Consider the following 24715-nt stretch of genomic DNA (forward strand, 5'->3'; position numbering starts at 1 on the left):
TTTGTGCTAGAAATAGTAAAGACCTGATTTTGATTTTGGCAGACAGCATAAACGTGGCAGAGTACCCTGTCCACCATATTGACGGTCCGCCTCTGCAAGAATTAAATGGACCTTCACGTTTCTGCAGAAGTGCCACCACTGTCACTGGAAGTTTCACCGATGGCCTGCCGACCTTGGGGTCCTCACTGTAAAACCTCAAACCTTTTGCTCTATTTAGAGTAGATGGTCTGATGTACTTTTTCTTTTCAGGACTGTTACGAAAAATATGGTGGTGCAGAGCAGAAAAAATGAATATGCCAATGCCCTGGGAGAAAACTCCGAAAGTGTCAGGGTCGATGGTATTTTCTTTTACAAAAACAAAGTCTAGCTTTGGGAGCTTCATTTTCTAAAACAAAAACTTTTGCTGATCTGCAGCATAAAACATGGCAGCCGCTCAGCAAACTTTTAGTGCCTTCAGAGGAACCGCTGTGATTTTTCTAAAGCGAGTTTGCAAAAACAACAGGTGATGGACCGAATGAGGATCAATGTCACACATTCAACCCAGTCAAAAGATCTGGGTCCTAATCCATCGTTTTTTTGCACTCCACACCACCCTGGGTTAGACAATGGCGATATGCAAATCAGCTCTGACCCTGTGCCCCATGGGAACAGTCCAGTCCGAACTACAAAAGCCATGTCCTTCCCAGAACGGAATCAAGCATCCGAGGACCGGACCGGTTTCGAGGTAACACCTCTCATCAGCCCGGCTAGCTTGACTCCAGTGGTGTGGAGTGCCTGGGACCCACGTCTGGGCATCCCCAGTACACTTATAGCGAGTTTGCAAAAACAACAGGTGATGGACCGAATGAGGATCAATGTCACACATTCAACCCAGTCAAAAGATCTGGGTCCTAATCCATCGTTTTTTTGCACTCCACACCACCCTGGGTTAGAGAATGGCGATATGCAAATCAGCTCTGACCCTGTGCCCCATGGGAACAGTCCAGTCCGAACTACAAAAGCCATGTCCTTCCCAGAACGGAATCAAGCATCCGAGGACCGGCCGGTTTCGAGGTAACACCTCTCATCAGCCCGGCTAGCTTGACTCCAGTGGTGTGGAGTGCCTGGGACCCACGTCTGGGCATCCCCAGTACACTTATAGCGAGTTTGCAAAAACAACAGGTGATGGACCGAATGAGGATCAATGTCACACATTCAACCCAGTCAAAAGATCTGGGTCCTAATCCATCGTTTTTTTGCACTCCACACCACCCTGGGTTAGACAATGGCGATATGCAAATCAGCTCTGACCCTGTGCCCCATGGGAACAGTCCAGTCCGAACTACAAAAGCCATGTCCTTCCCAGAACGGAATCAAGCATCCGAGGACCGGACCGGTTTCGAGGTAACACCTCTCATCAGCCCTGCTAGCTTGACTCCAGTGGTTTGGAGTGCCTGGGACCCACGTCTGGGCATCCCTAGTACACTTATAGCGAGTTTGCAAAAACAACAGGTGATGGACCGAATGAGGATCAATGTCACACATTCAACCCAGTCAAAAGATCTGGGTCCTAATCCATCATTTTTTTGCACTCCACACCACCCTGGGTTAGACAATGGCGATATGCAAATCAGCTCTGACCCTGTGCCCCATGGGAACAGTCCAGTCCGAACTACAAAAGCCATGTCCTTCCCAGAACGGAATCAAGCATCCGAGGACCGGACCGGTTTCGAGGTAACACCTCTCATCAGCCTGGCTAGCTTGACTCCAGTGGTGTGGAGTGCCTGGGACCCACGTCTGGGCATCCCCAGTACACTTATAGCGAGTTTGCAAAAACAACAGGTGATGGACCGAATGAGGATCAATGTCACACATTCAACCCAGTCAAAAGATCTGGGTCCTAATCCATCGTTTTTTTGCACTCCACACCACCCTGGGTTAGACAATGGCGATATGCAAATCAGCTCTGACCCTGTGCCCCATGGGAACAGTCCAGTCCGAACTACAAAAGCCATGTCCTTCCCAGAACGGAATCAAGCATCCGAGGACCGGACCGGTTTCGAGGTAACACCTCTCATCAGCCCGGCTAGCTTGACTCCAGTGGTGTGGAGTGCCTGGGACCCACGTCTGGGCATCCCCAGTACACTTATAGCGAGTTTGCAAAAACAACAGGTGATGGACCGAATGAGGATCAATGTCACACATTCAACCCAGTCAAAAGATCTGGGTCCTAATCCATCGTTTTTTTGCACTCCACACCACCCTGGGTTAGACAATGGCGATATGCAAATCAGCTCTGACCCTGTGCCCCATGGGAACAGTCCAGTCCGAACTACAAAAGCCATGTCCTTCCCAGAACGGAATCAAGCATCCGAGGACCGGACCGGTTTCGAGGTAACACCTCTCATCAGCCCGGTTAGCTTGACTCCAGTGGTGTGGAGTGCCTGGGACCCACGTCTGGGCATCCCCAGTACACTTATAGCGAGTTTGCAAAAACAACAGGTGATGGACCGAATGTGGATCAATGTCACACATTCAACCCAGTCAAAAGATCTGGGTCCTAATCCATCGTTTTTTTGCACTCCACACCACCCTGGGTTAGACAATGGCGATATGCAAATCAGCTCTGACCCTGTGCCCCATGGGAACAGTCCAGTCCGAACTACAAAAGCCATGTCCTTCCCAGAACGGAATCAAGCATCCGAGGACCGGACCGGTTTCGAGGTAACACCTCTCATCAGCCCGGCTAGCTTGACTCCAGTGGTGTGGAGTGCCTGGGACCCACGTCTGGGCATCCCCAGTACACTTATAGCGAGTTTGCAAAAACAGCAGGTGATGGACCGAATGAGGATCAATGTCACACATTCAACCCAGTCAAAAGATCTGGGTCCTAATCCATCGTTTTTTTGCACTCCACACCACCCTGGGTTAGACAATGGCGATATGCAAATCAGCTCTGACCCTGTGCCCCATGGGAACAGTCCAATCCGAACTACAAAAGCCATGTCCTTCCCAGAACGGAATCAAGCATCCGAGGACCGGACCGGTTTCGAGGTAACACCTCTCATCAGCCCGGCTAGCTTGACTCCAGTGGTGTGGAGTGCCTGGGACCCACGTCTGGGCATCCCCAGTACACTTATAGCGAGTTTGCAAAAACAACAGGTGATGGACCGAATGAGGATCAATGTCACACATTCAACCCAGTCAAAAGATCTGGGTCCTAATCCATCGTTTTTTTGCACTCCACACCACCCTGGGTTAGACAATGGCGATATGCAAATCAGCTCTGACCCTGTGCCCCATGGGAACAGTCCAGTCCGAACTACAAAAGCCATGTCCTTCCCAGAACGGAATCAAGCATCCGAGGACCGGACCGGTTTCGAGGTAACACCTCTCATCAGCCCGGCTAGCTTGACTCCAGTGGTGTGGAGTGCCTGGGACCCACGTCTGGGCATCCCCAGTACACTTATAGCGAGTTTGCAAAAACAACAGGTGATGGACCGAATGAGGATCAATTTCACACATTCAACCCAGTCAAAAGATCTGGGTCCTAATCCATCGTTTTTTTGCACTCCACACCACCCTGGGTTAGACAATGGCGATATGCAAATCAGCTCTGACCCTGTGCCCCATGGGAACAGTCCAGTCCGAACTACAAAAGCCATGTCCTTCCCAGAACGGAATCAAGCATCCGAGGACCGGACCGGTTTCGAGGTAACACCTCTCATCAGCCCGGCTAGCTTGACTCCAGTGGTGTGGAGTGCCTGGGACCCACGTCTGGGCATCCCCAGTACACTTATAGCGAGTTTGCAAAAACAACAGGTGATGGACCGAATGAGGATCAATGTCACACATTCAACCCAGTCAAAAGATCTGGGTCCTAATCCATCGTTTTTTTGCACTCCACACCACCCTGGGTTAGACAATGGCGATATGCAAATCAGCTCTGACCCTGTGCCCCATGGGAACAGTCCAGTCCGAACTACAAAAGCCATGTCCTTCCCAGAACGGAATCAAGCATCCGAGGACCGGACCGGTTTCGAGGTAACACCTCTCATCAGCCCGGCTAGCTTGACTCCAGTGGTGTGGAGTGCCTGGGACCCACGTCTGGGCATCCCCAGTACACTTATAGCGAGTTTGCAAAAACAACAGGTGATGGACTGAATGAGGATCAATGTCACACATTAAACCCAGTCAAAAGATCTGGGTCCTAATCCATCGTTTTTTTGCACTCCACACCACCCTGGGTTAGACAATGGCGATATGCAAATCAGCTCTGACCCTGTGCCCCATGGGAACAGTCCAGTCCGAACTACAAAAGCCATGTCCTTCCCAGAACGGAATCAAGCATCCGAGGACCGGACCGGTTTCGAGGTAACACCTCTCATCAGCCCGGCTAGCTTGACTCCAGTGGTGTGGAGTGCCTGGGACCCACGTCTGGGCATCCCCAGTACACTTATAGCGAGTTTGCAAAAACAACAGGTGATGGACTGAATGAGGATCAATGTCACACATTCAACCCAGTCAAAAGATCTGGGTCCTAATCCATCGTTTTTTTGCACTCCACACCACCCTGGGTTAGACAATGGCGATATGCAAATCAGCTCTGACCCTGTGCCCCATGGGAACAGTCCAGTCCGAACTACAAAAGCCATGTCCTTCCCAGAACGGAATCAAGCATCCGAGGACCGGACCGGTTTCGAGGTAACACCTCTCATCAGCCCGGCTAGCTTGACTCCAGTGGTGTGGAGTGCCTGGGACCCACGTCTGGGCATCCCCAGTACACTTATAGCGAGTTTGCAAAAACAACAGGTGATGGACCGAATGAGGATCAATGTCACACATTCAACCCAGTCAAAAGATCTGGGTCCTAATCCATCGTTTTTTTGCACTCCACACCACCCTGGGTTAGACAATGGCGATATGCAAATCAGCTCTGACCCTGTGCCCCATGGGAACAGTCCAGTCCGAACTACAAAAGCCATGTCCTTCCCAGAACGGAATCAAGCATCCGAGGACCGGACCGGTTTCGAGGTAACACCTCTCATCAGCCCGGCTAGCTTGACTCCAGTGGTGTGGAGTGCCTGGGACCCACGTCTGGGCATCCCCAGTACACTTATAGCGAGTTTGCAAAAACAACAGGTGATGGACCGAATGAGGATCAATGTCACACATTCAACCCAGTCAAAAGATCTGGGTCCTAATCCATCGTTTTTTTGCACTCCACACCACCCTGGGTTAGACAATGGCGATATGCAAATCAGCTCTGACCCTGTGTCCCATGGGAACAGTCCAGTCCGAACTACAAAAGCCATGTCCTTCCCAGAACGGAATCAAGCATCCGAGGACCGGACCGGTTTCGAGGTAACACCTCTCATCAGCCCGGCTAGCTTGACTCCAGTGGTGTGGAGTGCCTGGGACCCACGTCTGGGCATCCCCAGTACACTTATAGCGAGTTTGCAAAAACAACAAGTGATGGACCGAATGAGGATCAATGTCACACATTCAACCCAGTCAAAAGATCTGGGTCCTAATCCATCGTTTTTTTGCACTCCACACCACCCTGGGTTAGACAATGGCGATATGCAAATCAGCTCTGACCCTGTGCCCCATGGGAACAGTCCAGTCCGAACTACAAAAGCCATGTCCTTCCCAGAACGGAATCAAGCATCCGAGGACCGGACCGGTTTCGAGGTAACACCTCTCATCAGCCCGGCTAGCTTGACTCCAGTGGTGTGGAGTGCCTGGGACCCACGTCTGGGCATCCCCAGTACACTTATAGCGAGTTTGCAAAAACAACAGGTGATGGACCGAATGAGGATCAATGTCACACATTCAACCCAGTCAAAAGATCTGGGTCCTAATCCATCGTTTTTTTGCACTCCACACCACCCTGGGAAGGACATGGCTTTTGTAGTTTGGACTGGACTGTTCCCATGGGGCACAGGGTCAGAGCTGATTTGCATATCGCCATTGTCTAACCCGGGGTGGTTTCCGCCCTAAGTGCGCTGGGGATGCCCAGACGTGGGTCCCAGGCACTCCACACCACTGGAGTCTAGCTAGCCGGGCTGATGAGAGGTGTTACCTCGAAACCGGTCCGGTCCTCGGATGCTTGATTCCGTTCTGGGAAGGACATGGCTTTTGTAGTTCGGACTGGACTGTTCCCATGGGGCACAGGGTCAGAGCTGATTTGCATATCGCCATTGTCTAACCCGGGGTGGTGTGGAGTGCAAAAAACGATGGATTTGGGCCCAGATCTTTGGACTGGGTTGAGTGTGTGACATTGATCCACATTCGGTCCATCACCTGTTGTTTTTGCAATTTCCGACCTAAGTGCGCTGGGGATGCCCAGACGTGGGTCCCAGGCACTCCACACCACTGGAGTCAAGCTAGCCGGGCTGATGAGATGTGTTACCTCGAAACCGGTCCGGTCCTCGGATGCTTGATTCCGTTCTGGGAAGGACATGGCTTTTGTAGTTCGGACTGGACTGTTCCCATGGGGCACAGGGTCAGAGCTGATTTGCATATCGCCATTGTCTAACCCGGGGTGGTGTGGAGTGCAAAAAACGATGGATTTAGGCCCAGATCTTTGGACTGGGTTGAGTGTGTGACATTGATCCACATTCGGTCCATCACCTGTTGTTTTTGCAATTTCCGCCCTAAGTGTGCTGGGGATGCCCAGACGTGGGTCCCAGGCACTCCACACCACTTGAGTCAAGCTAGCCGGGCTGATGAGAGGTGTTACCTCGAAACCGGTCCGGTCCTCGGATGCTTGATTCCGTTCTGGGAAGGACATGGCTTTTGTAGTTCGGACTGGACTGTTCGCATGGGGCACAGGGTCAGAGCTGATTTGCATATCGCCATTGTCTAACCCGGGGTGGTGTGGAGTGCAAAAAACGATGGATTTGGGCCCAGATCTTTGGACTGGGTTGAGTGTGTGACATTGATCCACATTCGGTCCATCACCTGTTGTTTTTGCAATTTCCGCCCTAAGTGCGCTGGGGATGGCCAGACGTGGGTCCCAGGCACTCCACACCACTGGAGTCAAGCTAGCCGGGCTGATGAGAGGTGTTACCTCGAAACCGGTCCGGTCCTCGGATGCTTGATTCCGTTCTGGGAAGGACATGGCTTTTGTAGTTCGGACTGGACTGTTCCCATGGGGCACAGGGTCAGAGCTGATTTGCATATCGCCATTGTCTAACCCGGGGTGGTGTGGAGTGCAAAAAACGATGGATTTGGGCCCAGATCTTTGGACTGGGTTGAGTGTGTGACATTGATCCACATTCGGTCCATCACCTGTTGTTTTTGTGATTTTTCTAAAGGCACAGAGACTGTTACCTAGCCGGTTGAGATCTCCAACTATGGCGTGATGACCTCCGTCAACCTGGTGGATGGTAATGACTTCTGACATCCCGCTGGATAACCCCCATCAAACTCTAAATGAGGCTCTAAGTGATAATTTATCACACTAGTATCAGCTCTTGCTCATAATACATCTACTCTAGCATCAGGAGGCTGTATATCCAGCAACTGGATACTGCCTTTCAAGCAATAGTGATGTACGCAGCATGGGGCGCCGCACAATGAACCAAATATTGTGTGACACTAATGGACCAGTAACTAAACCCAATAATTCCACGCTCCAATAACGGGTCATAACTGCAATGTCTCCTCTGAACCACACGTTTCACCATCCAAGATTTTCACTGCAAAGCTCCATCAGCTGTTTGTACAGTACCACAATGCACCATATCTGGCTTTGACCCTTGCATAACATCCTTCTGGCAACTTATACAGCCATTAGACACCATAGACGTAGATGGCAAACCTGCCTTCCATGCAGCTGCCATGTACCTGTGTAGGGAACTAGCTAGATGTTAGTGCTCTTCTGTACCATACACCTCATGGCCACCTTGGTGCAGCAAGAGGGCTTTTCTGGTTGATAATCACTAATTAGATGTTCCTAGACATGCATTGTCAGTGATAGAACAGGAGAAGTTAGTTTAAAATACGTGCCATAATTTATACTAGACATTAACACGAAAATGCTGAATAGAATGAAACGTAGGAAAAGGTGCCTTTTTCTTAAACTTACAAAATTAAAGTGTAACGTGATTTTTTCACTATGCATTAATTTCTATTGTAATTACACTACCAGGCCAGTCTAGGCGCTTTCATTTTCTATCTTTCAGTTAATTTTCTTCTTTAATAAATACATACTCTTAGGAAATGTGGAACTATGCAATATTATTTGATTAATGATTCACACTGGACATGCTTAAAAGTGTCCTCTCTGTAGATTGGTAGTTCGGGCTGGACTGTTCCCATGAGGCACAGGGTCAGACTGATTTGCATATAGCCACGTCTGAACTGGGGGGGTGGAGTGAGCGAAAGAAAGTTGATGGATTAAACCGAGATCAGTTGACTGGGGGTGAGTGTTTGATTTGCTCAAACGCTCTGTCCATCATCCCCTTTGGTAACATCTCTGTAGAATGTGCGGACTTTTCTAGATACCACATATTCACAATACTGAATAGTGAAATACTGAAAACAATAATACTTACATGAAGACGTGAATCTCATGACTTAATCATGTAGGTTACAACTAGAATGTTTCTGCCTTTAGAAATGTTTATTGTTACACAGTGGAATACTGAATAGCTAATAGGTTAGACTGCAGGATTCATGTGGAAACTCAGAGTGAAGCTGATGCACATGAATGCTTAGCAACTAAGTGGACACTTTTGTATAGAACCTTGCTGACTTTTGTTCTGTTTACCGTGGAAATGAAGGAAGAAACAGTAGACCATCGGACAATCATTCCTGATTGGCTAAAGATGACCTAACATCAGCACAAATTGTTATATATGTGTTTATGTTTTATAATATATGTGTTCCCAGTTAGAATTAAGTCAGTGCTGTTCAGTCTGGTCCAGGCCATTCTTCTGCGACCATTCCTTTTTTCATCGCCCTATTCACTGTGAACTACTGCTGACGGTGATTTCTGTCACCAACTACTTTGCGGGAGTCTATTTTCTTTAACGATTATGGCTACTGTTGTAAATATTTTCTTAGCTTAACTTTGAATAGCTGTTACTGCAACTGTTTGCTGATGCTGTTTTGCGAGAAGAGACTGACAAGCTTCTGGAACTACTCTTCATGAGGAGTTCGACTTCAATCTGATTCTGTTTCAATGCTCATTAAAATCTTGCTCTTTTCCGAAAGGACTCTTCATAGGTTCTGGTAGGTTAGGATCCGCTTAGAGTAGAGTAGGGATTAAATTCATTTATGGAACATACTGTAATTTACTTAATTGACTCTAACCATACTTTTCTTGATTTTTCTGTAAATGGATGCATCTGATTTACTAATTTGAATAAAGAGACCAAAACTATATACTAAAGTCTTATTGATAAATAAGACTCTCATCATTGACTGACCTAAATGATTAAATTGATGTTTATTAAGATGTTTTTAATTGATGCCCCATTCTAAAACGGTGGCAAAAATCCATTCTAGAGAAGATGATTTTGGTACGGAGCTTAAGACCTCTATTGTAAGTTACGGGTTGAACTGAGTAAATTAAAGAAAATTTTTCTGTACCAGGGTGCTAGACGTCTGTAGATCGGGACTGGATGAATGGAAAACCTTCATCAGTGTAGTTACACTCTCACCACCCAGAACCTCCATTAGAGGCAAGATTTGAATTCTGAATTGGACAGATCCGCCCTCCTTACAGCAATGTACAACAGAGCATACTGTTACAATGGAAGGTTTTGTGATGGAGCTAGCTGCTACTTCCTGCCGAGGGGTCATCTCTTCCTCAAAGACATCTTTCCCCAAGCGCTACTACTACACCCAAAACGTAAACAAAGTGTGTTGTAATGTAAAGAGTGAGTAAAGGCAAGATGCAGGCATGCTTAATTTTAACAACCAAACAGCGAAATCAGAGAAAGAATATATGATGTCACCGAAATGAAAGTGAATAATATACAAGTAAATACACTGTTGTGATGTTATGGTTCAACAATGTTTCCATGTAACACCACCACACAAACTGTATAAACGTGCAGGCATGAAATTAATGTTTTACCTTGCAAGCTCTATAGAGGTACTTTTTGTCCTGGGTTAAATGATAAAGAGATAGGAAGGCATATCCGTTGCCAGCAGTTCCATGGCAAATTCCGTAACCTTTCCTCAGCAGGCCCCGCTGCCAAATTACATCACTGCATTCAATGGCATCTTTCAAGTATTTCTCCTCCTTAAAAATCTATATGGGAAGATCAGAGTATTAATAATATTCTTAACAACTTTCATCGAATGCTACAGGCAGTACAGTTCTCAAATTAGAATATTTACCTTAATGCAGTGATGGCTGGTAAACTCTGAGACAGGAAGGACGCCGTGGCTTGACAATCAGCACTCTACAGCATCCAGCGAGCGAGTGCCGCAAGCAAACCTGGGGCGCTTTTTCAGGTGGATTAACAAAAGAATCCCTCTATTTTGAAAACATCTGGCCATGGGGTAAGTTTTACAATACAAGTTTTCACTATGCTTAATAGCTATGGGGCCGAATCACAAAAGCATTTATGAGTAAGGGAAGTAGTACCAAAGGCATACTCATTTACATGCTTTGAGAATGGACCATGAAATATCCGGCTCACTAGCAGTAAAAGTGCAAAGCGGGCAACGTCCGTTCTATTTGCAGTAACTGTATGTGAACTATCCCCTGAATATTCTCATTCTAGATGTTATGGGCACAATTTACAAAGTCGGGTTAGGGTAAATAAGACAACCATAAGAGCAGTGCTTTACGTATTCCAAATGCCTTTGTGAATAGGGCTCTATTATTTTAATATACTGTTCTAAAGGAATTTATAAAATACTTCAATAGTTCATGTACTGACATCATACAGAAGAGCATCATTTCTCTGTTGAGTGATTAGTGTATGTGCCTAACAGAAACGTCTGCACAACAAGGACATTTTTGTTTCCACAACAGAGAAGTCTAGCTGATACCGTGTGGCACTGCCCATTAGAAAAAAATCATATATTACATGCCAGGAAATGCGGAACAAGAGATATCGCCAATCATTGCACCTGTCCAAGTTATTAACATGTTAACATTTGTGAGGCAGGGAGTAAATATACCGTTTGAAGAGCGAAAGTTTTATGCCAGGCCACAGCCATCGTAAGCCAGCGTCCTCGCAATAAATCTCACAGAATGTCGTGTTTCTAATAATATGATGCTGAAGGTGCCAGCCTGCCTGGGATCTGCACAAGTATGCCGGTGCTTAGATACTTGTCACTGAATGTTCCATTTATGTTGCCCAAAGGTTGCAGATCTGCTGCGCTCTCGAAACAACACTGGTACTGCTGCGAATAGACCATGACTGCTAAGGCAGCAGAATTAACCCACACAGATGATCAACATAAATGTGATGCCAGTTATCATACTGCTGAAATACTACAACAAGAGGGAACAGGGCATAATTCTTTACTTGAAAAGACGCCTTCTAAAGACAGTGATAGAAAGTTTAAAATACATTTCCATGGGGTCGTTGGGATTACAATTTCAGCCTTTTAAAAAGATTTCCTGTTGTGGGAGCAGCCATGGCTGCCTAGGGTGACCAACTGACATGGGTGCAAATTCAGGACAGTGAGTGTAAAAATTCAGGACAAAGGGTCAAAATTCAGGACAAAAATTCAGGACAGGAGGTCAAAATTCAGGACAAAAGGTAAGTTTTACAGACACATCAGAGAAGGCTGCGCAATAGTATATAAGTAAGTAAATAGACAATTACTAAAGTACAAGTGAAAATCAGTTTATATTAGGTTGAGACAATTGTGCACTTCATGGTTTGTCAGTATGTGCGCAGCCTTAAGCAAATGTGCAGGTCTTTTTATGGTAACAAAACTGCCCCCACATTTCCAGCTCCAAGAGAAAACGCCTGATGCCCGGGCCGGCCACTCTGGCTTTGATACCAACCTCCAATGGCGCCCCACATCTTCACATGGATCCTCTTTCGTGTGTATTTAATTTCTTCTATAGTGCTACTCATCCCAAGTACGTGGGGCAGAGTGTTGGAGTGCGTTACAACACACACATATTATATAGAGACAATCACTCATATAAATGTGAAACTCACTGCATAGGAAATGTTGCTTAATATATTGGGGCTTACAATGTGTAATCATACTTTCATCCATCATTCAGTCTTTCACCATTCATTCTGTCCTTCCATCTGTGTGTCCATCCATGTCCATATTCATCCATTTACAAACCTATCCATCAAGTATCCTTCCACCCATCATTTCACTCATCCATTCCTCAATCCACCCTCTTACTCATCCATCATCCATCCATCCATCCATCCACTCCTCCACACATCCATCCATTTATTTATTTACGGATTTTGTAAAGCGCGCGGCTACCCCCAACGGGGGTGTCCCGGCACTAAAACTGTCAGCAGGAGGAGAAAGAGCAATCTAAATAGATGAAAATAGCCACGTTTTCAGGCGTCTGCGGAACAGATCTTCAGATGGGGCAAATCTGAGGTCGATCGGTAGGCTGTTCCAATGTTTGGCAGCAAGGACAGCAAAGGCTCTGCCACCCATTCTTGAGCGACGGAATCTAGGTACAAGCATGAGACGCAGGTAGTTAGAACGAAGGTCTCTGACTGAGTGGGACAGTCTCAGTCTCTTTCTTAAATAATCTGGGCCGGTACCGTTCAGAGCTCGAAAGGCCAGAACAAGCGTTTTAAACTTAATACGGTTGGCTATAGGGAGCCAATGGAGTTCTTTGCGAAACGCTGAGATAGGGTGTCTGTAAGGGATATTGCCAATCAGTCTTGCTGCAGCATTTTGAACTACTTGCAGGCGTTCAATTTGATATAAAGGGGCCCCAGCATAAAGACTGTTGGCATAATCCAGATGGGCGGTAATTAAGGCCTGAGTAACTGTTCTGCGTGCCTCCCTTGGCAAAAATGGAAAGATCTTTCTCATCATTTTTAATTTACCAAAGCATGCAGCAGTAACCTTGTTGATTTGAGGGCTACAGGAGAGCGTATCATCAAATGTGAACCCCAAATTGCGGGCAGAGTGGACCGGGATTGGAGGGGGGTTAAGTACTGTTGGCCACCATAATGGGGGTGGAATGGTCATTTTTTGATTAAAAAACAAGACCTCCGTCTTGTCGGTATTAAGCCGCAGGTGGTTCGAGGACATCCACGAACAGATTTCGCCAAGACAATGGCGGAAGCTAGAGAGGCTGGAGTCAGAGTGATCTCTAAAAGAAAATATCAGCTGTGTATCATCAGCATAGGAGATCACTCTGACTCCGCATGCCTCCACTACCTTGGCCAGCGGGGCCAGGTAGACATTGAAAAACAAAGGACTCAACGCTGAGCCTTGTGGGACTCCGCGTTCGAGAGGTTTGCATCCAGATTTAAACGGTCTGAGAAGAACCCTCTGTGACCGTCCTAAAAGAAAGGAACTGACCCATGCCAGGGCAGTGCCGCTCAGTCCAATCTGCTCCAATCGGTCTAGAAGAATTTTGTGGGACACCGTATCGAAAGCGGCGGATAGGTCGAGGAGGACCAGCATTAACTCATCCATCCAGCCATTTACCTATCCAGCCATCCTTTCACTCACTCATTCATCCATCCAGTCACTCATACTTCCACCCATTCACCCTTTCAGTCATCCGTTTACCCATCCCCCTTTCTCTTTCAATTCCCCTTTCACTTAGCTATCCATCCTTTCATCCACCCACCCATCCTTCTACTCATCCACTCATGAATCCATCCATTGAACCTATCATTCATCCATCCTTTCACTCATCCATCCATCCTTTCTCTCATCCATCCATCCTCTCATCCATCCTCCCTTTCACTCCTTCACTGATCTATCCATTCTTTTATCCATCTACCCGCCCTTTCACTTACTCGTCCAGCCTTACATCCACTCTTTCACTCATCCGTCCATCCATTCACCCTTTCACTTATCAATTCATCAATCTACCCTTTCACTTATCAATTCATCAATCCATCCATCATTTCACTCATCCATCCACCCATTCTCTCGCCCGTCAACCACCCTTTCACTCATCCATCCATCATTTCACTCATCTATCCAGCCATCCATCCATCCATCCCTTCACTTCCTTACTTACTCACCTTTTCACATTAATTATGAGACCCATCAAGAACTCCGCCCTCGCTGTAGTTCCTAAAGCAAGTGGTGGGGTGGGGCAGGGTTCACTATGCCCCTGCACTAGGCAATCTGAAAAAGTGGAAGTCATGAGTCATGTATGATGCACAGTGCCTGGGCGTGGGGCGACTGTGACATGGTGTTGTTTCCAGAGCTTTGAGATGTAAAAACTAGGGGGTATCTCCAAAAGGGTGTTTAATGTAATAAAGTGTGTGACTTAAAACACATAAGCTAAAAATCTGTGCATAATATAATGTGCTGCCCAACTGGTATTTTTGTTGCTTCTGTCATTGCATCCAGATATAAAATACAACAAGTAACGTTACACTTGGAATAAGAAACGTTACACCTACAACAAGCCAGAACTATTGACTTTGTCAATGGTTGTTAGTTGCATAAAATAAAAAAGCAGCAACCATGGCTGCTGTACTATAACTATAATCCTTTCCTTTGAACTTCTTTCACCGCCATCCTGTTAACTGCATTCTCACCAAGCAGCAGTATGGGCGTTTTTGCACTTCCATGTGACCGAATGCCCTGCCCTGGACCGAGGCTGGAGGATGCCACCACATGCTGTGCCAGCCCAGACTGACCCACTGTCATTCTGTATGTGGCAATCACCCTTACACAGAATGACAATCAGCGGGGTGCAGCTGCTCTTGTGCTCAGAGGAGTGCGACACGGCCCCAACAGGGAGCTGAGGCCTTTTGTAGGGGAACAGCTCTGTTCCCTGCAATCCCTAAAATTACAGACAAAAGGCATCCGTAAAAAAGATCCTCACGGACAACGGACGTGCGGTCCAATTTACGGACTGTACCTGAAATTTACGGACGGTTGGTCACCCTATGTCTGCCTACTGTCGGAGCTTTTATTCAGTTCCCCTTTTGTTGACCTGTTGTGGTGCTCTGGGCAGTGTGAAACATGTGATGACCAGTAGCGACTCTACAATGGCAGAGGAGCGTCGCCCAACTGCTTGGGTCAGAGCCAGCAAATGTAAAATAAAAAGATGCTCTTGCATCTTTTTATTTTACATTTGTCGGATCCGGAGAGGTGTTGGGAAGGGCGGGACTTGGGCACGTTGGGATTGCTATTGTACACAAAGAAGAGTTGACCATCTCTGTCCTAGAAGAACTCAGCTCCTCCGAAATTGAACTTCTAGTTTTCAAAATACATATGTCCCCCAAAGAAAGCCAGAAAGGTGCCCTAGTTTATCGCCCACCTGGCCCCTGCAACAACTTCTCCAACACGCTGGTAGAGTTACTAGCCCCACATGTCAACAATGACAGAGATTTCATATTAGTCGGAGACTTTAATGTACATAGGGAGAGATCAGACTGTAGCGAAGCACAATCCCTATTAATTGACCTATCCTCCTTAGGACTAATACTAAGGAATTGTGGACCCACGCATCAGGCAGGTCACACCTTAGACCTGATACTCTCCAACATCCCGCTTGTCTCCTGCCCACCTGCAACTCAGGTGAGCTGGACTGACCATTTTATTGTAGAATTCACCACCCCCCACTATGTACCCACCCCTCCATGCCCAAGCTCACTACCTAGTGTCCGTAGACAGTGGCACAAAGTCACCGACACCACCTTCAGGGAAAAATGTAATCCCCCGCTCTTCTTACCTCAGGATAACATCGAAACTGCCCTCAATAAATTCGAAGGAGAAACTAAGAAAGTCATAGACAAAATTGCCCCTTTGAAGCAGTTCAAATCTAGACCGGCCAAAAAACAAGAAATCTGGTTTTCTGACCATCTAAGAACACCTAAACTAAGTGCAAGAAAACTAGAAAAAAGATGGAGAACCTCCCACCTTCAAGAGGACAAGAAAAAGTACTGGGATGCATTATCCTTCTACCACAAAGCGATTCGCACAGCACGAAAATCCCATATTGCTTCACAAATAAAAGATGCAGGGAACTCCCCCAGGGTGCTTTTCCAAATCCTGCAAACGTTCGTTAAGCCTATTGCATGCGAATCCCCTGAGATGGCATCTCAACAGTTGTGTGACGAAATCTCTTGTTTTTTCTCCAACAAAATTGATAAAATTTATGACAAAATAGTTTGCACAAACCGGGCAATCTCCTCAGACCTGGTGTCTCCCCAGATAGACACGGAAGCTATACTGGACACATACTCCTTAGATATCTTCCCTCCCATCTCTTTACAAGAAACCTCCTCACTAATACAACAGATTAAGAGTGGGATTCCAGAGGACACCATCCCTGCCAGGATAATGCCCGCACTAGCTGAACAACTCTGTCCAACGATTGTAGAACTGGTGAACCTCTCACTCAGTTCAGGTACCGTCCCCAAGGAATGGAAACAAGCCCTTGTCAGACCCATCAGGAAAAACACTGCCACCCCATGGACTGACTTAACCAACCTAAGACCCATCTCCTTACTACCACTTTTGGGGAAACTGATTGAAAAACATGCAAATCGTCACCTATCCGGACACATTGAACTTGCTAGCGCCCTGGACTACTCCCAGTCAGGGTTCCGCCCTAAATATAGCACGGAGTCCACCCTCCTGTCTGTCACTGATGACTTACACATGTACCAGGACAAGGGCTTCTCAGTCATCTTGGTTCTATTAGATCTGTCGGCAGCGTTCAACACCGTGTCTCACACCATCCTGACCGAACGGTTGTCGAACGCTGGCATTAAGAACAAAGCCCTTGACTGGCTGAAGAGTTTCCTATCTGATCGCACCCAGAGAGTCACCATGGGTGCGTATCGCTCAGCGGAAGTAGAGATCTCTAAGGGGGTGCCAAAGGGCTCCTGTTTGAGCCCCACCCTTTTCAATATCTACGTGGCACCCCTGGCAGGAGTAATGCGTAGGTACGGCTTCATCCCCGTATCATACGCAGATGATACACAGCTCCTCTTCCCTTTTAAGACTCTCTCCGCTGAGGTTAGGAACTCTTTTTCTTTAGGCATGAAGGCAGTGGCAGAATGGATGTCCTCCAACTACCTTCAATGTAATGTCAGCAAAACGGAGGTCATGTTGTTTGGGGAGGCTAAAATGCTATGGACTCCGGAGTGGTCGCCATTAGACTTAGAAGCAGTTCCTGAACCTAAACAGGTCGTGAAGAACCTGGGAATTCGGTTTGACCAAGATCTGTCACTCAAACAACACACAAACTACATTTCAGGAATATGCTTCTATACCATCAGCCTACTACGCAAAGTTTTCCCGTTGCTACCCGACTCTGCTAGGAAAACCCTTGTTCAGGCACTAATCCTTAGTCGGATCGACTACTGTAATGGCCTGTTGCTTTCTGCCAACGAAGGGGTGTTGGCTAAGTTACAGGTCATTCAGAACACAGCAGCTCGCCTTGTTCTCAACGCCCCCCCGAGAACTGCCTCAAAACCCTTCCTTGAGCAGCTGCACTGGCTCTCAATCCGACAAAGAGCCAAATTTAAAATATGCTGCCTGATTCATAAATGCCTGAATGGACAGGGGCCCGTCTATCTCGAGCGGAAATTTGTCCCCTACGTCCCAACACGATCTCTCAGATCTAGTAACAATCTCCTCCTAGTGGTCCCCCGTGCCAAAAAAACTAGACACGGATGTAAAGCTCTATCCATTACTGGACCCAATCTATGGAACAAACTCCCTCTGTCTCTGAGACAATGTAAAGAACACCTTACATTTCGAAAACTCCTAAAAACCACACTGTTCAAAAATGAGATCTAGTTCCCATTTCACGCCTTCTGTTTTACCGGTTCCAAAAGCGCAGAGATACTCCAGCTGGAGTTGATTCAAGCGCTATACAAACCAACAAATAAATAAATAAATAAATAAATAAATGGGAGGGGTAGGAGGAGTGTTACATGCACTCCACTCCCTAAGTGCGCATATGTGTTTTAGCCGGCTGTCTCAGGCCGATCAAAAAACACATGCACACTTAGGTTTTCTCCAGCCCAGCTGCATGTTCACTGTGGCATGGTTGGCCTGCAGGAGGCCATGGAGGTGGTGCTGTGGATCCCTAAAGGGTCAGAGGCCTGCTTACTGCTGTATGGTTTTTATTACTTTAAACTTCAGCAAAATAATTGTAGTAATATTTTCAAATAATTGCAATTTAAATTGAAATTAATACTGCTGTTGCTTTTTTAAAGTTCTACATTTACAATAAATATATAGCATTAATATACATTAATATTTAACGTAACAATATGTTTGCTAATGCCTTTCAAGTTTAATAAACCTTATTACTTTTCCCTATACTTTACCACAGGGAGATCTCTGCCATCAGAGGTGTGATTGGGTGCGTGTCAACCCAGGACTGCTGACACCACACCTGCTGGGCACACTGCCAGGGGTAGGCCCAGTGGATGCAGTGGGGCCCACAAATGTAGCTGCAGGCTGTCGCGCCACCTCTCAGAAGAGAGGTTGCAAGCATGCAGAAGAGGGAAAGACGGGCAGCTGTACTGGTTCAACAAGGACTGATATACCTTGTGTGATATGACAAAAAACTGAGACTGAGCAGTAAAAGATTAGCACAATAACTTCAGGGGTCAGAACTACATCTGAGCCTTAATGATAATGTCTCTTACGTCGGGGCGGCGGGGGGGGGGTTGGGGGGGGATTCACTAAGTCCCAATGGGGGGACTGAACCTCAAACCAGGGAGAGGATGAAGGGAGAAAGCAGCTAGAGGTGGAGTACTGCCAGATAGCACCCAAGAACTTTAACTTACATTCTGTCAAAATTTTGCTGAAGTTTAAATTAATACAAAAATCCAACAAAAGTAAACAAATATGTTTTATTATGTATTACAATGATTAACCATGATGTACAGAATTAATATAGAAATAAATAAAAGTAATTTTTGAATTAAAAAAGGTTCTTCTATTTTTCACCATTATTTTATATTGCGCAAACTTGGCCCAAATTTCTATTTCTATTTCTATTTAAAAATATTTATACAGCGCACGTACACCTGCGGTTTCATGGCGCTAGACTGACAGAGAGCTAAACATGAGGGGAGAAGCAGGGGGAGTTAGTTGAGAAATTTTGCGAAAAGATGTGCCTTGAGCTGTTTCCGGAACAGTAGGTACGAGGTGGAGGCTCTGAGCTCAAGAGGCAGTGAGTTCCAGAAAATCGGGGCGAGGGTCGCGAACTTAGAGCCTCCCCATTTCTTCCTCCGGAAATGTGGGACCGTAAGGAGAGATAGGGTAGAAGACCGCAGTTCCCTGGCGGGAACATAGGGGATAATTTCAGATGAAATGAAAGCCGGGGCCGTGCCCAGTCGAGCTTGAAAAGTGATAGAAGCAAGCTTGAACTGGACACGGGCACAGACCGGGAGCCAATGTAGGGATTTCAAAAGGGGAGTGACATGGTGGGATTTAGGGAGTTTGAACACCAGGCGCGCCGCCTGGTTTTGGACCTGCTGCAACCGCCGAAGACTATATGCAGGAATACCTGCATATAGGGAGTTGCCGTAGTCCAGGCGAGACACGACCATGGCAAGGGTAATTAGTTTAAGTGCATCAAATGAAAAAAAGCGGGACACCTTGCGTATGGTTCGCAGTGCCAGAAAGGAAGAGGAAACCACAGAGCTCACCTGGGAGTGGAGGGTGAGTTGGGAGTTGAGCTTGATGCCAAGGGTTTTTACTGAGGTAGAGGGGACAGGCGGAGGGCCAAGGGAAGGGGGCCAAAAGATGGGAGACCAGGGGCTGGATGAACCACCTGTCAACACCAGCTCTGTTTTGTCTGGGTTGAGTTTGAGATGATTGTGGTTCATCCAGTCCCGGATATGGATCATAATGGTTTGGAGGTTGAGAGCAGAGTCAGGGGAAGAAGAGAGGTTAAAGACAAGCTGGAGGTCGTCCGCATAATTAAATACGGCGACCTCCATTTGTTGCAGAGAAAAAATGAGAGGGGAGATGTATAGGTTGAATAGGAGGGGGGGAAAGGGAGGAGCCTTGGGGAACCCCGCACTGAACATTACGGAAGTCCGCAGTAAAGTCACCCAGGCGGACAGCCTGGGTGCGGTCCCTCAGGAAGGAGGATAGCCAGACCAGAGCCCATTGGGAGCTCTTACATCTGCACTAGTTACATTACACAATGTCAGATTATTAATTTTCTTTTTTGTTTAGGCACATAGATTTTTTAATTGTATTTATTAGTTTTTCTGAAAACAAACAGCTCATGTAAAAAGGAAAAATACAACAAAAGAATGAGTACACTAAGATTTAAAACAGCAGGGGCTTCATTACTACAGCTGTCACATGAGGTCAGGTAGGAAATGAGGAGGCCTCAAACGTCCTGAGGGCAGGAGAGAAAGGACATGAGAGAAAATATTCCGCTAGCATCTTCTGGCAGTAGGCCAGGTCTCACAGCCAGTCTTTCTTTCAAGGTGTAAGGTGCCTGCCCCAGTGGATTGCCCCTTGCCTCTTGGCCAGAAGCAGCATCATGGCAATACGTTTACGGGAGGCAGAAGGAGCACCCTTTACATATCCCCATAAGGCTACCAGGGGCCCTCAAAGGATGCTCCAGCCTGTCACTTCAACAATGCAATCACAATCGGATACCAGCATTGGGTCAGCTGGTCCCATCACCATGTCAGGTGTTGAAAATTCCTACACCCGATCATACCACTGATGGATGTCGTAGCAGTCAAGGGCCTCAGTGATGCTAGCAGGTGTAGCCTCTTCCATCTGTTTAAGACAGGAAGACATAGCCCTGCAAGAGCTGGCAGATGTCGCCACATACGGACCGATTGCTTCTGTGCAGATGCAGCAATGTCCAGGACAGTTACTCTAAGCAGATGCCGGCATGCACACACTGATTAATAGTATGTGCTATGCACAGTCTGGCCACTCGAGAGATTTTGTCACACATAGTCCAGTTACTTCGAGGAAAATCCAGCCCACTGGCACGCAATTACTGCCCTGATTAGGCCTCAGCAATAGTGGTCTGGGTCTTTGCCGTTTCTAAGCTAACACAAGGAGAGGAGGGTCGGAGCACTGAAACTTTACAGACACTCACTCCCAGTTACAGATCTGGGTTGAATCCATCATCATTCTTTATCTCACTTTGACACCTCAGTTCAGACCCAGCTATATGCATATTAGTCTTGACCCTGTGCCTCATGGGAACAGTCCAGCCCAAACTGCCAAGCCAGGTCTTTCCTGAACGGGAAACAAGCATCCTGGGACCGATTTCTGGGTAACACCCTTCATCAGCCAGGCTAGCTTGAATACAGTGGCAAAGTGAGCAAGGGACCCACGTCTGGGCATGTCCTGCCAACTTAGGGCGAACAAAGCAAACACAAGATGATGGACGGAGCGCTAAAACTTTTCAGACACTCATCCAAATTCACAGATCTGGGTTGAATCCATCATAATTCTTTAGCTCACTTTGCTACCTCAGTTCAGTGCAGTTTCTGCCGGGAACTAATACAAAGAGACTGCAGGCCCACAGATAGTGTGGTCAACAGATTGCTGCCTCAGTCGTCTGTTCTGGGTGCCTCACAGACATCTGTGACATGCTGCACTTTGCTTCATCTGGACATTCACTTATTCTGTAGGGTTGACAGGTTCCCTCAATCTCTCAGCAAACTGACAGACTTCTAGTGGTTCAGGACATGTGCAGAGCTCTTCCAGCAAGACATCCAGACTCAGGTGAGGTTCCCTCTTTTCTGGGAATCTGGCTGTCTGACAGACATCAGCTTAATTTGCACAGCAATCTCTGGAGCAATATAATAACTCAGGTAGTGAGGTCATATTTTTATACTTGTACACCAAAATCAGACATTAGATGTGTACCTACTGTCTGCAGCTTCAGAACAGATTTTAGGTGGTTTTCCTTTCAAGTGTCCTTTCCAGGCTGCTCACCAGATAGAAACTTTGCATATCATGATGCCTCATGCTTTGTGTGTATAAATTCTTGAATTTAAAAACTACTCTCAATTAGAGTCTTTACCTTCAAGTCATTTATAAGCTAAAAACACACAGATCACAGCATTCAACATCATTACCACTTCTGCATTTATCGACTCCCCTTTCAGCGATTCATCATACTCCTCAGACTCCAGATACTAGAGGTTAGACTCAGATTATTTTTAAATTCAATTTTCGGCACGAGAGGAAGATGTGTGAGGCGAGCGGCTCAGCAAGTATTTTGATGTTGACGGTAATCATAGAGAGTGGTCTGTAAGAATCACATAGGTCTGGCTGCTCATTGGTTTTAAGGGAGGTGATGATCAGTGCTTCTCAGAGCTACGGGACAGACAACCCCTGATGCGGGCCTTCTCATACATTGCAAGTAGATGCAGGGCCAGTTCTTCTCCATACTCCTTACAGAACTGGGCAGTTAGCTTATCAAGGCCAGAGGCCCTGTTGCCAGGCAAGCTGTGGATGATTCGCACAGTGAAAGGAACATCTAAATACATTCTATGTGCATTGTAGTTGCAAAGTGTCAACGTACTCAATACGTCTGTCTGCCACTGTCAGGACGTCACCTGAGGAGGCATAGAGCGAGGTATAGAATTTCTATAGAGTTCGTGTGATAGCACGCATGGTTTGGGACCCCCCCCCATTTACTGCTTGTCAACTCCAGCATATAGCAGTTGCTCCATCTTTTAAAGTCAGGGCTGCTAGGGTCTTGTTGCGCCTGTCCCGCTGTACTATTGTCTAACTGTAACCTCCTTATGCAGAAATCCAGATTCCCTCTCTGCAGCCCCCTCAAACTCTGAGAGCTTTGCCCAGAACTCTAGAGTGGCTACATGTGCCCTCAGATCCCTGAACACTCTGGCTTGTTAAGAAACTCACATGCCTTAAAGGCCTCCCTGAGTACTACAAATTCTCTGAGAAGCCATATGACTTTGAAGAAATGTAATTCCTCTGCTCAAAATTCTGTGCTATTCACTCAGACCTAGGTCTGTCATCTTTTGCACAACATGTTAAAAATCCTGTTAGAACATTCAGTGTAACTCTGGAACCTTACCTCCAAACTATTCTCAGTTGTGTGTCAATTACTAACCTCCATGGCCTCTGTTCCATCTATTCAGCTTTCTATGGTGGTGTACTTCACAAGAAAAATCCAAACCTCCCTTTTACTTTGTTTTAAATCTTAGACTGGCAAATGCATCAAAGTTATGTTTTGCGAGTCCTTAATAGCGAATTTTAAGGAATCGCTATTAAAGACTCGCAAAACGGGATGCATGTAGGAATCGCAATTTTATTAGCGATTCCTACAGATTCCTTATTAGCGATTCGGTAATAGCTAATCGCTAATAAGGAATGGCTTTCCCATTCATCCCTATGGGCCTAAAGGCCCATAGGAATGAATGGGAAAGCCATTCCTTATTAGCGATTAGCTATTACCGAATCGCTAATGTTCCGCTATTTCAAGGGTACCAGGGTGTCCAAAGGACACCCTGGTGCACCCCCGAAATGGACCTGTGCACAAATGTTACACACACACATGCCCTAAGGGCATGTGTGTGCGCAACATGTAACTTTGAAAAATGCAAAAAAGTGCATTTTTCAAAGTTTTAGCAAATTACCACGAAGTTCAACTTCATGGTAATTTGCTCCCCCTATTAGCGAAATCGCTATTTTTTGGGGTTTCATGCATTGCATTTAAGGAATCTCATTTTGGGATTCCTTAAATGCAAGAGCAATTTAAGGAATCGCTATTTAGAGATTCCTTAAATTGCGATTTCTGCATTTGGGATGATGCATCCCAAATGCAAAAATACCGGGAGCAAACGGCCAGATTCTGAGAATCTGCCCGTTTGCTCCCGGTATTTTCTTTGATGCATCTGCCTGTAAGTCTTTATTCAATTCTTAATAAATATTTCTATCAACTCACTACTTTTTCTTCAATAATGGAATGAAAACATTTTGTTTTTCTACACTGTACTAATCCGATCTAATCTTTCATCTGCTTTCCCTCGTCTCACTTCTTACCTTTTTTGCTTTTTACAAAAATACTACTGTGGATCTTCTCACTATACTTCCTCCGATTTTTAGTTTTATTATTTCTTTCTACACGTTCTGAATGCAGTTCACGAACTACTGCTTCATTAATTCTAATTTTCTTTTATTGCTTCTCCCAAGAGATTTCAGGAAAGCTCCCTTGATCTGTTACTGACAACTTTAGTTTGGATTGCTACGCTACACTTTCTTCACTTTGTTTTCTATGTTAGGAATGGAGGCAAGGATTATGGATAATTTCTCTTTCTTCCTTCCTACTCTTCAGCAGTTCAGTTTAAACAGCATCAACCTTTAAGACAGTAAATTTTCCAAGACCAGAAAATTATATAATTGCATAACAGTCCAAGGATCACAGGTCACAGTCCTCCTCACAGTGTCCATCAGCTTATAGTCTTGTCTTCCTGCAGTTAAGTAATGAATGAGGGCTCGCCTTCTTTGGAACTGATTGCTGGTTATGTTTAACTTAATTGTTGTATTACTTATTACTTATGTGCTGTGAATTTGTGACAATGGTGTGCTATAATTATCACTTACACAGTTAATTGCTCACTTGATGACCCTCATC

General features: G+C 46.1%; 1 protein-coding gene across 1 annotated transcript in view; it reads right to left on the minus strand.

Annotated features, from left to right (window-relative positions):
* Positions 1–24715, minus strand: part of LANCL2 (LanC like glutathione S-transferase 2) — a 233402-nt gene that overhangs the window by 31404 nt on the left and 177283 nt on the right. The window contains exon 8 of the mRNA XM_086941734.1: positions 10073–10249. Within this exon, the coding sequence (XP_086797860.1) occupies positions 10073–10249 (177 nt within the window). The remainder of the gene's footprint in view (positions 1–10072; positions 10250–24715) is intronic.

The sequence above is a fragment of the Lissotriton vulgaris genome, chromosome 10, assembly GCF_964263255.1.
Source record: "Lissotriton vulgaris chromosome 10, aLisVul1.2, whole genome shotgun sequence".
Taxonomy (NCBI): domain Eukaryota; kingdom Metazoa; phylum Chordata; class Amphibia; order Caudata; family Salamandridae; genus Lissotriton; species Lissotriton vulgaris.